This window comes from Ostrea edulis, chromosome 6 (assembly GCF_947568905.1).
Source record: "Ostrea edulis chromosome 6, xbOstEdul1.1, whole genome shotgun sequence".
Lineage (NCBI taxonomy): Eukaryota > Metazoa > Mollusca > Bivalvia > Ostreida > Ostreidae > Ostrea > Ostrea edulis.
In genome coordinates, this window is record NC_079169.1 from 17,635,899 (window position 1) to 17,650,473 (window position 14,575).

The 14,575-nt window shown below is 37.0% G+C and overlaps 1 protein-coding gene across 1 annotated transcript; it reads left to right on the forward strand.

The window, feature by feature from the left end:
• The first annotated feature begins 1,486 nt into the window (after positions 1 to 1,486).
• LOC125646876 (fibropellin-1-like) lies at positions 1,487 to 13,850 on the forward strand. Its single transcript, XM_048873474.2, has 5 exons — positions 1,487 to 1,632; positions 2,949 to 3,130; positions 12,394 to 12,523; positions 12,713 to 12,775; positions 12,998 to 13,850. Exons 1-5 carry the CDS (start codon positions 1,560 to 1,562, stop codon positions 13,783 to 13,785), a joined length of 1,236 nt encoding a protein of 411 aa, XP_048729431.2. The 5' UTR covers positions 1,487 to 1,559; the 3' UTR covers positions 13,786 to 13,850.
• Positions 13,851 to 14,575: the final 725 nt, after the last annotated feature.

The window sequence follows — 14,575 nt, forward strand, 5'->3', positions numbered from 1 at the left end:
GCGAAAGTGCAAACAATAAAAAAGGGAAAGATTTTCGCATGTTCTAAGACAAATGCACCTGTTTTAACCCCCTTTTTTTGTTTAAATGACCTTGACACTTTATCAAAACATCAAAAGGTTAACAGTCGTCAGTGCGGGTGACCTATATTCCATAATACATAGATTTGTGGGTTCATAATTATTGGTAGGAGAAAGAAGAAAAAAAAATTAATAGATGTTTATCAAATTTGCGTAAAACGCATCAGATTATTATCTTTCTCGTAACCACCTCCCTCTCATCTTTTAATTGCTAACAGATCGCACCCCCTGCAAGTCGTGGATTACTTTTTATTGTGAAGGTGTATTCGAGCAATTACAAATTGATCCATCAAAGAAGTTATTGCAGATTAGCAGTCGAGCACGCTCAGCATTGGAGTGTGTGACGTCATTATTGAACAGACACAAAAGGTGTTTTATGTTTTGAGTTTGTTTAACGATAGAAATACAGAGGTTAAAATGCTGGCAGCGAAAATTTGACTGGAAACAAATCAATAATATAATAAATTGGAAATGAAAATGGTACATCGATCCAACCATAGGCTGTTACACTGAAATAGAAAATTAAAAAGAATGACGCCTTTGGGTTGCCATCTTATCTGGATGCGAAATGTGCCCTTCTCATTGCATCCCGTGTCTTACACCAAATCAGTTTACAATACTGTAGGAACATTTCTATATTTCTCGTATTGTTACAAACAAATTGTTTTTATTGAAGACAGACACCAGAACGACCCATCATCTCTCGCGTAACCTAATAGTCACCCCTACTGCGTCAGTAAAGAAAGGTCAGATAGGAAATAAGTGATATCAAGGGGCACGATTTGATTGCAAACAATTTGTGTACATACTGTATACATACACCAATCTAGAGCATTTCATTAACTCAATACACAAGTTTAAAAAAATTATTCGAAATTCAATCATTTTATTTGTTCTGCAATGAATTAAAAAGGATCCTTAAAAGGAAAATTTACTTCTTTTCTATTAGAGTAGAAATTGTTGAAGTACCTAGATGAATAACTGAATTACGTGGTCGATCAATCAGATATGTATATTTATTTACGCCTGGAAAATGTAGAATTTTACTACAATGAAACTTTTAACAGTGAACCTGCAAGCGACAATTCTAGATAAATGCATGTACATGTATATTATCTAAATACAGATATGAAGTACAATATATGAACACAAATTATCAGCGATCTGTTAGTAAACAGAGATGTACCTCATGGGGGAAAAAATCAGGTAGAGATTATTACAGTTACGAGATAGTAAGTAACTGGCCTACTCCATGGAGTATATGTAACTAAATAACTCTTTCTTCAAAATGAAATTCTAGTCATATTGGAAGCGATATGGGGAAAAAATCACAATGACACCGTGACGCCCACTCACCATCAAGATCTGTTAACCTGTAATTCTCACAGACCTCACGCAATATTATAACATACTTAGTAGTGATAAGGGGCTTGTGATTGACCCAGATAACCGGTCCACGGAGCACCAGAGGTCCAATAAGAATGGCGCCGCTGGTTGTCTTGTTGAGTCTCCTGGGGACAGTCGCAGCCCAGGCCTGCCAGGTCCACTCCGACAGTAAGTAGACGACCATAGGTCTGCCTGTTGTCTGAAAATAGTCCAAGACAGTCATTGACACGATAAATAGGGTAACTAAAAACACCGTAAACAACTGACAGCAACCCCTTATTTAAAACTGGTCCAAGGTTGTTTGATTATTTCTGTAAGAATTTGTCTTTATACCGAATGTAAAATTTTATACACTTTTTTAGTATGAAAAAAAGAAGAAGATTATATGCATATCAATAAATGATTTTTAAATAGGATACGAAGGTCAGGCAAGACTTTGAATTCCGGATAAAGATTTAAAAAAAAAACTGACTGATTTTTCAAATGCAGTTGTTAATTCAAAATCTCATGTTTTGATTATAAAAAATTAGGAGAGAAAACATTTGTTTTAAATGAATTACCTATGAAGATGTTTCAAACAGAGGAACACAAATTCGGTTAAATAATCGGCCATCATTAGAGTGCACACTTTTAAACTAGAGTTAAAATAAAGACATATATGTTTAGCAGTAGCATGTGCTATCCAAACATCTCTAATCAAATTTTTTTTTATAAACGTTACATGATAAAATGAGTTAATTCTATATTTCTTTATTGTATAGCCAAAAAAAAAAAGTACGAAAAAAAAAGCTTGATCAGCTGAACGACATTTTACTACTGTAATATAAGATACATCAATCTAATAATAAGTGTTTCTTAGCAATTTATTTAAATTTTAGCAATGTCTATATGATAAATAATACAAAATGGGTTGGACTGCTGTCCGTTGTCTGTAAATTTAAAAAAAAGGCGTCATAAAAAGGCAATTTTAACCTTGATCCTGTTTAATGAATTTTGAATAGAAGTTCTATTGTCGGACTTTGTACATGTAATACACGTGCATCATCGTTTTGGCATCTTTATGTATATCAATTTATTCCGAAAACAAACATGTCAATGATCTGTGCAAAGGGTACATCCAATAAATTAAAACTCTTTCAGATATATAATACCACCCTTGAAATTTGAAGAGATACTTGACCTGAGAATTTCTGCATGTTACACAATTGAAAATCTTGAGGATGTCTTCGTCAGAAACATGAAGTTTGGCCTGTTTTTACGACACTTTCCCAAATCGTCATCAATTAAAAGAGGGAAATTAGTACTTTCTTAAACGAAAATATACACAAAAATTCACGTAGATTGGTTTGATATCCCAACCCTAAACCTTTTCAAGAGAATAATGTCCAATATCATACAAATGCAATACAAATAGCAAAAATACAAGTGGTGAAAATAACAATTTTGATGAGATGTGATTGCTTAAACTTTTTTTTTGCTACCAGCTTTTGAGGAGGATTTTTGTCATATGAAAGCGACAGTGGATGTTTTGAAAGGCGACACACAACGAGTGTCCAATAACGAGGTGGAACTCTCAAAATTATGGCATACCATTCATACCGAAACCAAGAGTATTTACGACAACCGTCAAATGATCGAAGACCTACAGAGCAACCTCACTAAACAGGTAGATATAAATCTAATGAAATATAAAACCACCCAGAACTTAATAACAGTGAACACAAGAGAGTATCCCAGCCGTTCATTTTATAAAGATTAGGACAGAGAAAATTCTAATCTACATCTACACCCAAGGAATTGTTAACGTCCGGTAAAACCTCGACAATTCTATTAATCGTCCTTTATGATACCACAATCTTATCTGTGGATTATCTCCATTTCATCCTAGAGTTAGGATTCTCTTACGGTACATCTCTAGTATACAGGTCCCCATAAATATGGCGCCAACATAGTATTCCGCTTAACCCCAATCCTCGTCATGCAAAGTAGGAATCGGCATAGTAGAAGTTACCCTGCCTGATGCAGTGTATTTGATTGAAATCGTAATATCGTTCAAAACCGGCCGGGACGATAGATGTGACGTCACAGTCATTGTAGTGATTTCATAATACAAAAACCGGCCGGGACGATAGATGTGACGTCACAGTCGTTGTAGTGATTTCATAATACAAAAACCGGCCGGGACGATAGATGTGACGTCACAGTCGTTGTAGTGATTTCATAATACAAAAACCGGCCGGGACTATAGATGTGACGTCACAGTCGTTGTAGTGATTTCATAATACCAAAACCGGCCGGGATGATAGATGTGACGTCACAGTCGTTGTAGTGATTTCATAATACAAAAACCGGCCGGAATGATAGATGTGACGTCACAGTCGTAGTGATTTCATAATACAAAAACCGGCCGGAATGATAGATGTGACGTCACAGTCGTTGTAGTGATTTCATAATACAAAAACCGGCCGGGACGATAGATGTGACGTCACAGTCGTAGTGATTTCATAATACAAAAACCGGCAAGAATGATAGATGTGACGTCACAGTCGTTGTAGTGATTTCATAATACAAAAACCGGCCGGAATGATAGATGTGACGTCACAGTCGTTGTAGTGATTTCATAATACAAAAACCAGCCGGGACGATAGATGTGACGTCACAGTCGTAGTGATTTCATAATACAAAAACCGGCCGGAATGATAGATGTGACGTCACAGTCGTTGTAGTGATTTCATAATACAAAAACCGGCCGGAATGATAGATGTGACGTCACAGTCGTTGTAGTGATTTCATAATACAAAAACCGGCCGGAATGATAGATGTGACGTCACAGTCGTTGTAGTGATTTCATAATACAAATGATCAAGTGGCGGATCTAATATTACATAAATTGTTTTGTGCAACAGAAAATACAAATCTCATGTTTGTTTTTTTTTTCATTTAAAAAATAGCAGCTCCTCGTGTCGAGTTTCAGCTCCTTGGGATACCCGATGAGCCTCCCTCAATCATTGCCTTAGTGCTAATTCAGCGTAGACGTACATTTATCAGCCACGCGACAGAGACATTGAACGTATATATAAATGAAAAGATGTAACTGTAAGTTTCACATCCTATGACCATAATCAGATTCGATACACAAGAGCTTGCTCTGCGTATGATCAGTTTTGAAATTGAGGCAGGCTACTGACAAACAAGTTGATGTTACAGTGGTTTCAACAGTTTCATTTAAAGTCAGCATTTCGCAAATTCTATGGTCGTTATAACGATCTAGTTTGCCAATACAACATATTATTGGGTCAAATGCTGTCTGACATATTCCATACCGATTGTTAGGCTGTTCTCGGCCAACTGATTTTGACTTCGGATTGTTCTGTTTACCTGATCAAGACATAGGACTCACGGCAAATATTACCGGTCGACAAGGGATGCTTACTCCTCCTAGACACCTTATCCCACCTCTGTTATGTCCAGGGGTCAGTGTTTGCCTAACTTTATTTTGTATTCCTCGTGAGAAGTATGAGATTGATCACTGTTCGTTATCTTCACCATTCAGAAACTTGATTTATAATAGGCTTTTGAATGGATCTTAATATATCGTATACAAGAAGGAAGTGTGAATTCAACTTGTAGTAAACTTGAATAGACATTTAGCTACTATATGCTACGAAAGCCTACCAGTATGTAATGTACTAATGTATGGAGCTAGATATTGTTTTGTAAAAGAACGGGAATGTAGCAATGCTTTTTGCTGTTTAGTGTCCCTTCGATAGTTTTCAGAAGTCATCAGCGCTCCAAATAGACCTAGGTTTGGCCCTTCCTGTGCCGTAACAAGGATGGTTCTTTATCGTGCCAACATACGTGACACGGGGCCTTGGTTTCCAAGGTCTCATCTGATAGGACCGCGATTCTCAAAAATGAATGACATGAAATATATATGTGTGTGTACTCAAAATGATAACACTTTTATAACGTTGGGGCCAAATTCAATTAGTATATAACACCGAGTATACCTTAGCCTGCGGGGTGTAGGTTATGTTGTGACCGGGGTGTAGGCTATGTTGTGACCGGGGTGTAGGCTATGTTGTGACCGGGGTATAGGCTATGTTGTGACCGGGTTGTAGGCTATGTTGTGACCGGGGTATAGGCTATGTTGTGACCGGGGTGTAGGCTACGGAAGCGGAAATATAGATGGTTGAGGTTCGTTTTTGCATAATAGTATCTCAATTTATGGATGAAAGGGCGACAAAATGTCACCTTGAGATCAAGGTCGTAAGGGTGTTTTCATGGTGCGGTTCGTGTGATAGGGTACATGGCGGGTGTGACCGGTCGACAGGGGATGCTTACTCCTCCTAAGCATATGATCCCACCTCAGGTACATTATGTATACCCAAGGGTCCGTGTTTGTTGTATTCCTTATACATACAGGAGTCCTTATCTTCACCTTTTTATTCCCGTGGGGATCCGGGTTAGAATAGGTCCTCAGTAACCCTTGCTTGTCGTAAGAGGCGACTAAATGGGGCGGTCCTTCAGATGAGACCGCAAAAACCGAGGCTCCATGTCACGACAGGTGTGGCACTATAAAAACCCTCCCTGCTCAAAGGCCGTACGCGCCGAACATAGGCCTAGATTTTGCAGCCCTTCCCCGGCAATGGCGACGTCTCCATATGAGTGAAATATTCTCGAGAGTAAACAATATAAAATCAATCAATCAATCAATCACCCTTTTATATCTTGTTGCATCCACATACCAGATCACGAAAGCCTTCAATAAAAGCGTAATAGAACAGACAATTTATAGCATACAGAGTTGTGATATTGAAAGCCTCGGTCAAAAATGGAAAATTGATGGTTCGGGTACGAACGCATGCTAAAATAAATTCAATTTAGATTAAAGAACATGTCGTAGGCGGGACATAATAGTACAAAACTATCTCCCTATCATGATGTACTCGCACGCCAATTATCACAAGGCTCTGTCAAAAGATATTGGAAAGATGGAAGAGACGGAAGTGGAGACGGAATCCGGCTAAAACAATTCCCCTCCTTTCTATGACCCGGAAAGGGAAGACATAATACCGTATTGATACGTCGGGTTCATCTATAAACCTGAGGTCGTTCCTCGTGGGATTTTTTTTTATAGTCACAAACTTTATTCATGTACTGTTGCTTATCTATTACATTTTTTTTAAATCGAATAATTTTATTTAAAATTTGAAGTTGGCATTTTCGGGACTTTAGATTGGGGAGTTTTATTTCAGTTTATTTGTTTGTTTTTGTTTTATGTCCCGTCGAAAATTTTTCACTCACATGGAGACGTCACCAGTTGTAGGTGAAGTGCCACAAATCTAAACCTATGCTTAATAGCTCAGGGCCGTGGTAGTGAGGGTTCTTCATCGTACCAACGCCTGCCGCGACACGAGACCTTCGTGTTTATAAGACCCATGATGCTTATTTCTAAAGGCTGTACGTTTGGCGAAGGTACAATCACCACCTACAAGCTCTCCCTATGTTTGACGCGGCCATGGCACGAACAGGGCTCAAACTCACGATATCCCTGTTATTTCAATTTTATATTAAAAAGAATATTTGATACGAAATGTCAGGTTGCAAAGACAGTCATTATACACAATATACACCACTAACCCTCATGTTAGTTCAAATCTTTCGTCATTTACTTATTTAATAAATACGAACGAACAGTCGCGGTGTTTTATACGATTCATCTGCTGAATAAAAAAAAAAACTCCCTTTACCAATAAACTAAGAAACATAATAAAGCTGTTTATTACAAATAATGTTTTTCTCTTCCGTGAATCCTTTGGTTCTAGAATAGGATTTAGGATTTCATTATAATTTTTGCCAGATTATTGTATGTCAAGGTAGTTTTCTGGGCTTCGTCGGCCTGCCGTTTTATATGTAGGCTAAGCCTTTATTTCGTTTAATCAGCATTATTCAATTATCTCAGAGTTCCGTCGATCATTTAGCAGCAAGATACCTATTTAAACAACTGTAATAATTTTCTGCTTCTTAAGTGTAACTTAAGGAATTGATTAAATTAAAGAGAGAGAGAGAGAGAGAGAGAGAGAGAGAGAGAGAGAGAGAGAGAGAGAGAATACGGATGAAAGTTAGGGAACGGAAATTGAAAGTGATTCAATTAAACCAATCTGAAGGACTGTCACACCCCCACATTAATTGGTCTTCACACCGGAACCGGTTGTAGATTGGATCAAACTAACTTTGATAAACATTTAGAAAATCAATAAAATACGTAGCGTGCAGTGTCTGCTTTTAACGTTGTGTAGAGGGAAACTTCACAACATTCTTTAATATATAGATCCTTGTTTCGTTTAGTTAAAATCTATACTTGGTTTACTTTATTTTTATTTATGAATCAAATAATTTAGGATATATCTACGATATCATTCAAAACGGCTGAGATAATTATGCTTGCAGATCGGAATGGCTAAAATACATCACTGTGTGCATCTAAATCGATTTTCAAATAAATAGAACATTGCTTACATTAAATATACATATATTATCACATACAATGAAAGCAATTGTCTAGCATATTTTGTTCTGTAGAATTATTATGATTTTGTATCACGCCTTCCTTATTTTTATGTTGTATTACTCGGTGGCAAATTCTACCAATTCCAATCTTTTCTATCGTAAGTCAACGTCATGCTATAAATTTAAGACAGATCTTATTCTATTTTTAGCATGTAATTTTTACCAGTGTGTTAAAACTTTCACCCTGTGTCTGAAAATCTGCGGCGTGGTTAGATGAGGTCAGTCACAAAGCTACATATAGCCTATATCTCCACACATTATATATGTCAAATTCTGTGTGACTGCTGTTTTATTTAAATCATCTCTATTTATAGTAAGAGTGAGTGACGACACTGATCGATCACCACCACCACCCACAAATCAAACAAAAACAGATTTAAAAAACCCTCTAAAATATACATGTACTTACTTTACAGTAAATCAGCGACAAGCATGTTCAAAATTATGGAGAACTTTGCTGTATTATCAAACTTCCGAATATTTTCGAATTGATGCTTAACCTTGTGTTAACTACATCATTTAGAAGACGCATAAAATATATTGGGCAAGTGAAATAAAATATGTAAATTTTGTGGACCATGTCTCCATGGGGGCTTAAGGGCAAGAGCAAACATTTTTGAAATGATACAATCTCTAAATAAAATCCAATCTTAAAAAATCGCATTTACTCCGTGACAGATACTATGTGTGCATAGGTATGATTAGCGTGGGGTCTCTAACAAAATCAAGCAACAAAACTGAGAGCATGCTCTACCAAGATTGTGAAACTTCTGAAACCTGGGTCAGGGATTCTGATCGAGGCTATACGAACCTAGTCAATAACTCCCAGTCAATAACTGTAAAAAGCTTGGCTGTTCATCTTCTGTCCTTTCATCTGCCTTGAACATACACAGATTATGTTAATTACTCGGTAAATGAACCATGAAAAATGGCCTGGTCAAACACTGATAAATTTACCAGAAAATGTTCTCTATGTTATCTACTTTCTGGTGCCGTAAAATGTTCTCAATGCTATCGACTTTTTGGTGCCGTAAAATGTTCTCAATGCTATCTACTTTCTTGTGCCATAAAATGTTCTCAATGCTATCTACTTTCTTGTGCCACAAACTGTTCTCTATGCTATCTACTTTCTGGTGCCGTAAAATGTTCTCAATGCTATCTACTTTCTGGTGCCGTAAAATGTTCTCATTGCTATTTACTTTCTGGTGCCATAAACTGTTCTATGCTATCTACTTTCTGGTGCCGTAAACTGTTCTCTATGCTGTATACTTTTTGGTACCGTAAAATGTTCCCAATGCTGTCTACTCTTTGGGGCCGTAAAATGTTAACAATGCTATCTATTTTTTCTGGTACCGTAAAATATTCTCTATACTGTCTACTTTCTGGTGTCGTAAAATGTTCTCAATACTATCTACTTTCTTGGGCTGTAAAATGTTCTCTATGTTGTCTACTTTCTGGTGCTGTAAAATGTTCCCAATGCTATTTACTTTCTGGGGCCGTAAAATGTTCTCAATGCTATCTACTTTCTGGTGCCGTAAACTGTTCTCTATGCTGTCTACTTTTTGATACCGTAAAATGTTCCCATTGCTGTCTACTCTCTGGGGCCGTAAAATGTTAACAATGCTATCTATTTTTCCTGATGCCGTAAAATATTCTCTATGCTGTCTACTTTCTGGTGTCGTAAAATGTTCTCAATACTATCTACTTTCCTGGGCTGTAAAATGTTCTTATTGCTATCTACTCTCTGATGCCTTAAAATGTTTACTATGTTGTCTACTTTCTGATGCCGTAAAATGTTCTCAATGCTATCTACTTTCTGATGCCGTAAAATGTTCTCAATGCTATCTACTTTCTGATGCCGTAAAATGTTCTCAATGCTATCTACTTTCTTGGGCTGTAAAATGTTCTCTATGTTGTCTACTTTCTGGTGCTGTAAAATGTTTTCTATGCTGTCTTCTTTCTGTTTCTCTTGCGAATTCGTTACATTTTACATATATACAAATAGATGTCATTTTACCCAGTATGTCATATACAGTTGACTTACGTTACGTTATACAACATACGTACGTACATACATACGTACGTACGTACATACATACATATTCATTGACGGATTTAGGGGGTGGGGTGTCCGAAAACACCCCATGGGATTTACAACGTACATAGCATTATCCATTTCATAAGAATGAGTGATTACATATAATCGCTAAGTAATGAGGACAGAACAAAATCACAAGGCTATCATCAAACTAAGAGTTCTAAAATAATATACTGGAACGATTTGTTGAATATCTTTCTATCATCATTACCGGTGATTTGTGTAACATTAATTTTATTCATACTCGATGTTTAACCATAGGTAAAGATTCGACAAATATCACAATTTTGCCAGCAACAAGCTTTTGGATGATGTAAACCTTTGACTGATGGTATTTTATCCTACCTCACTGTCAGAAAGTCATTGATTTTGGTACAGTTTATATTGTCACTACTTTCATTATTCGAAATTGACCGAGAAGAAAGTGTACAATCATTTATCAGACATAGAAACCGGATATTATCTCAATCAAGTCTCTTTAATTTAGCTAAATAACACCTCAAACCAGAAAAGATCAACGCATTACGATTTGATTCATGGTCAGGAGTCCGGTGTCATTTTTCTCCTGGGCATAGTTGAAGAATCAGATTAGATAGCAGTACGTTTGTGTCGGTGTTTCAATTCCCGCCCCTTTTGTACTGGTTTAATGATTTTTGGTCCATAATGCTTTCAAGAGGTCTTTTCCCGGAAAATGGGAATCCATGGTAGGTTTTGGCTATTACCACGTCTTTATCAACATCCGATATGAGAAAACTATCGCACAAGTTTATTTTGTCATCAGTGATTCATTCCAATCGCAGGTTATCATGTTGTAGATCCTGCTTCAAAATCTGAACCTGAAATAGGACCGTTTAGACTCAAGGACCTCTGGTTTACATTTGAATGGGATTTTATCTGGTTTACATTTGAATGGGATTTTATCTGGTTTACATTAAATGGGATTTTATCTGGTTTACATTTGAATGGGATTTTATCTGGTTTACATTTGAATGGGATTTTATCTGGTTTACATTTGAATGGGATTTTATCTGGGATTTGTTCCTTTTTGTAATCAGAAAGACGAAATGCTTCGGTGATCTAGAAAAAAACAACCCCTTACAAGTAAAAGCTTTGAGTTTTTCCATGCAAATGGCGTTATGAAACAGCCGTGTAGTTTGCGCATAGTCATCTATAGATATGGAGTGTTTTCTTGTGACTATGATGTCATAATATGACAGCATAGTGCGCACTGTTGAAAAAAAAATGAAATAACAAAACATTTTCCATTAAACAATTAAAAAATGCAAGAGAAGAATTAGAATACTCTACTCTATATCACTATTGCTGCACAAGTGAGAATGTATCAGTTCCTCAGGTACGATTCATACACATGACAAAACACACAGACCTGTATGAAATTACTCCAAATTAATCAGCACGGGAATTGCGGAGTGTAAACATTAAGATATACATGTATATCGTTTCACCTCGCATTAGGTAAAAATTGCTAATTTCCATTACATGCCCTTGCGTTGGATCGTTAGGTAGAGTATATGATTGATTTTAAATTAAAACTATTGGTGACGCATTTTCAAAATTTTTATTTACGTTTATAAATATGTAGTGCACCTATTTCCGGTTTTGATGTACACGTGAGCATTTTTATTTACGTTTATATGTAGTGCACCTATTTCCGGTTTTGATGTACACGTGAGCAAAGAAAGGTGTTAGATATTTTCATGTTTTATACTACATGTAGGTAATTCATGCTTTCTATTTTCAAAGGAGGTTGCGACCCAAGTTTGTACTTTTTCGGGAGGGGGTGAAAGGCTCAATATTAAAAAAAAAGAAGACAATTCTTGTTTAAAATCAAGCAAGGAGGAGGGGGTAAAACCCCAATAACCCCTCTAAATCCGCCAAGGGTACGGTGTTTATATGAATCCGAAATTGAGAGCGATGTACGAACAAAACGAAAACCGATTGCACTGCTTTCTGGTGAAATATTATACCTACTAATTTACTGAATTTCCCCTCAAAATTTTGTCTTTGACACTGCTTACACCACAAATATGTATGCCTGGTTAACAAATAGTGCAGTTACAAAAGATCAAATCACATCAAAGATCAATTTTCTGAGAAGAATGTAAACTACTTTCGAGACAAATGTTGAGCTGCTCTTTATTGAGTACAGCTGTGGATATTTATCTCTTACATGACTCCCTGAAATCTTTGAAGACATATCATTCATTAATAATTTTACTTTGAAAACTATGTTTCAGAATTTTGCACCGAGTAGCAGCTCAGATGTAATGGAGGCAATACATAATATTACATCGAATGTTGACGATAAAATGAAAAATCTCACCGACACCGTGACAGCTCTCGAATCCCGGATGAGGCAATTAGAAAGTACTTACTAAAACTAATAACAGCAATAAGAGCCTGTTAATTTCATAGCAGTAATTAATTCTTAATCAATAGTGAAAGAATTAATAGATAATTACTTCATTATTTTGTTGTTTACATGCCCTATTTGTCAGACTGTAGGCACCAGGGCAAGTGGTTTCTGCTATTCTATGGTTTTAATTTTACATTTAGTAAAGTGCAGCAGTTGTGGCACCGGAGGTCATCCCTGCTCATTACGTCCTTGTGAAAATGGAGGTAAGGGGGATCGAAATGCGTTGAATGTGATTTTGCGCTGAAATTTTATTATTATTTTATGTTTTTTCCAAGTTTACACTTTTGTACAATTATGATAGAACGTAACACTATAGAGCCACATGAATCACATCGTTTTCAGCATGCAGACAGTTCTACTCGTATTTCTTGTAATACAGTTGTAATTGGATGAGAACAATATACTCTTGATTATTTTAATCATAGGCAAATGTGTAGAGCTAGGGAAGGATTTTCATTGCGTATGTCCAGTAGGATTCGCGGGAAAACTTTGTGACGTCACTGATCATTGTACGCCATCACCCTGTTTGAACAACGGGACATGCGTCAATAACGTTGTTTCCCACACTTGTGTCTGTACCCTTCCATTTACTGGTCCCAACTGTACAATTGAACTGACAGCCTGTGACATGAACCCCTGCGCCCGGGGGATGTGTGTTCCGGACGGAAGGAACTACAAGTGTCTGTGCGATCCAGGCTTTTACGGAGAATACTGCAACAGCAGAATCGATCCAAAACTGATTACTACTGCATCGTCGCCATCACCGTCAATAAGCACACCAAAGGCAATTAAGAATACGACGATCTCCAAAATGTCAACTTCATCATCATTTACAACATTACCAACCGATAGTACTGCAAATTCATCGCGTTCAACAGCAACAGTTACAGCATCAGCACACAGTTCGCTTTCCACGAAAATAACTGTACAGACGACTGGATTTTCGACAACGTCTGCGAATCCGACAGATAATTCATCGACTTCAACCCAACCAACGGGTTCCACTATTACCACAATGACAGACCCTTGCGCCAAACCTGGCATTTGTAACGAACCCTCGATTTGTGTGGTTAGAGGGGTTAGTTATGAGTGTGTATGTCCGCCAACAAACGAGACAATGAACGACCCGTGTCTGGAACCAGTTCTAGTTCAACCTTTTAATATCTGTTGCGTTCAAGACACATGCCAACCAATAACTCAACCAAAATGTTGATATAAGGTCATTGTGACCATCGATGTACTCAGGAACCTGGTAAATAAATGTAATTTATTTTTGAATGGTTTCTTATGTCTTATTCATAGTCAAGATATAGGCTACAAGAAGGGTGTGGCCGGTCAACAAGGGATGCTTACTCCTCGTAGTCACCTGATGCCACTTCTTGTATATCCAGGGGTCCGTGTGTGCCCATTTTGTAGTGCTTTTGAGATTTATGAGATTGATCACTGTTCGTTATCAGTCTGTAACATCTTTTATACGCTGCTGATGTGTATTCATAAAGAAACATTAACTTGCACGACAACATGATATTGTCGTGTAAATGAAATAATTGTGGTCAGCTGAAAACATCATGTTCATATTATTTCTTCTGATCCATTTTCATTTTAGATGTAAATGTCGAGTTGAAGACCACAGCAATAACTTTTTTCTTCCCTTATAAAAGGCTTTGAATAAATTCTGCCTCATAAGAATAATTACAATAACAGATCAGCAAACAAAGTAGCGCAATTCGTGCCCATGGGAATTCCAACAATTTGTTAGAAGACCTGATGAACATAGGCTACGAAGATATTTTCAATGAGGAACTCCAGCATATTTTTTAAGGTTATATGGGTTTACTCAGTTGACCTATTGCAAATTGGTTGTCGTCCGTCGTCGTGCAACGTGCGTTAACAAATGAACATTTTTATCTTTTTTTTTTATTACTACTATTCCAACTCTAACAATTTCAGGACTCCTGCATCCCTGGGGCCGGACAAAAACTGCCTAAAATTTATCAATTTTT

Excerpts from the sequence above, each read along its gene's own strand:
- LOC125646876 (XM_048873474.2), top strand. The coding sequence starts at position 1,560 with ATGGCGCCGCTGGTTGTCTTGTTGAGTCTCCTGGGGACAGTCGCAGCC. Across the intron at positions 12,524-12,712 it reads CCGGATGAGGCAATTAGAAA|TAAAGTGCAGCAGTTGTGGC; the intron begins GTACTTACTAAA and ends TTTTACATTTAG. Across the intron at positions 12,776-12,997 it reads ACGTCCTTGTGAAAATGGAG|GCAAATGTGTAGAGCTAGGG; the intron begins GTAAGGGGGATC and ends TTTTAATCATAG.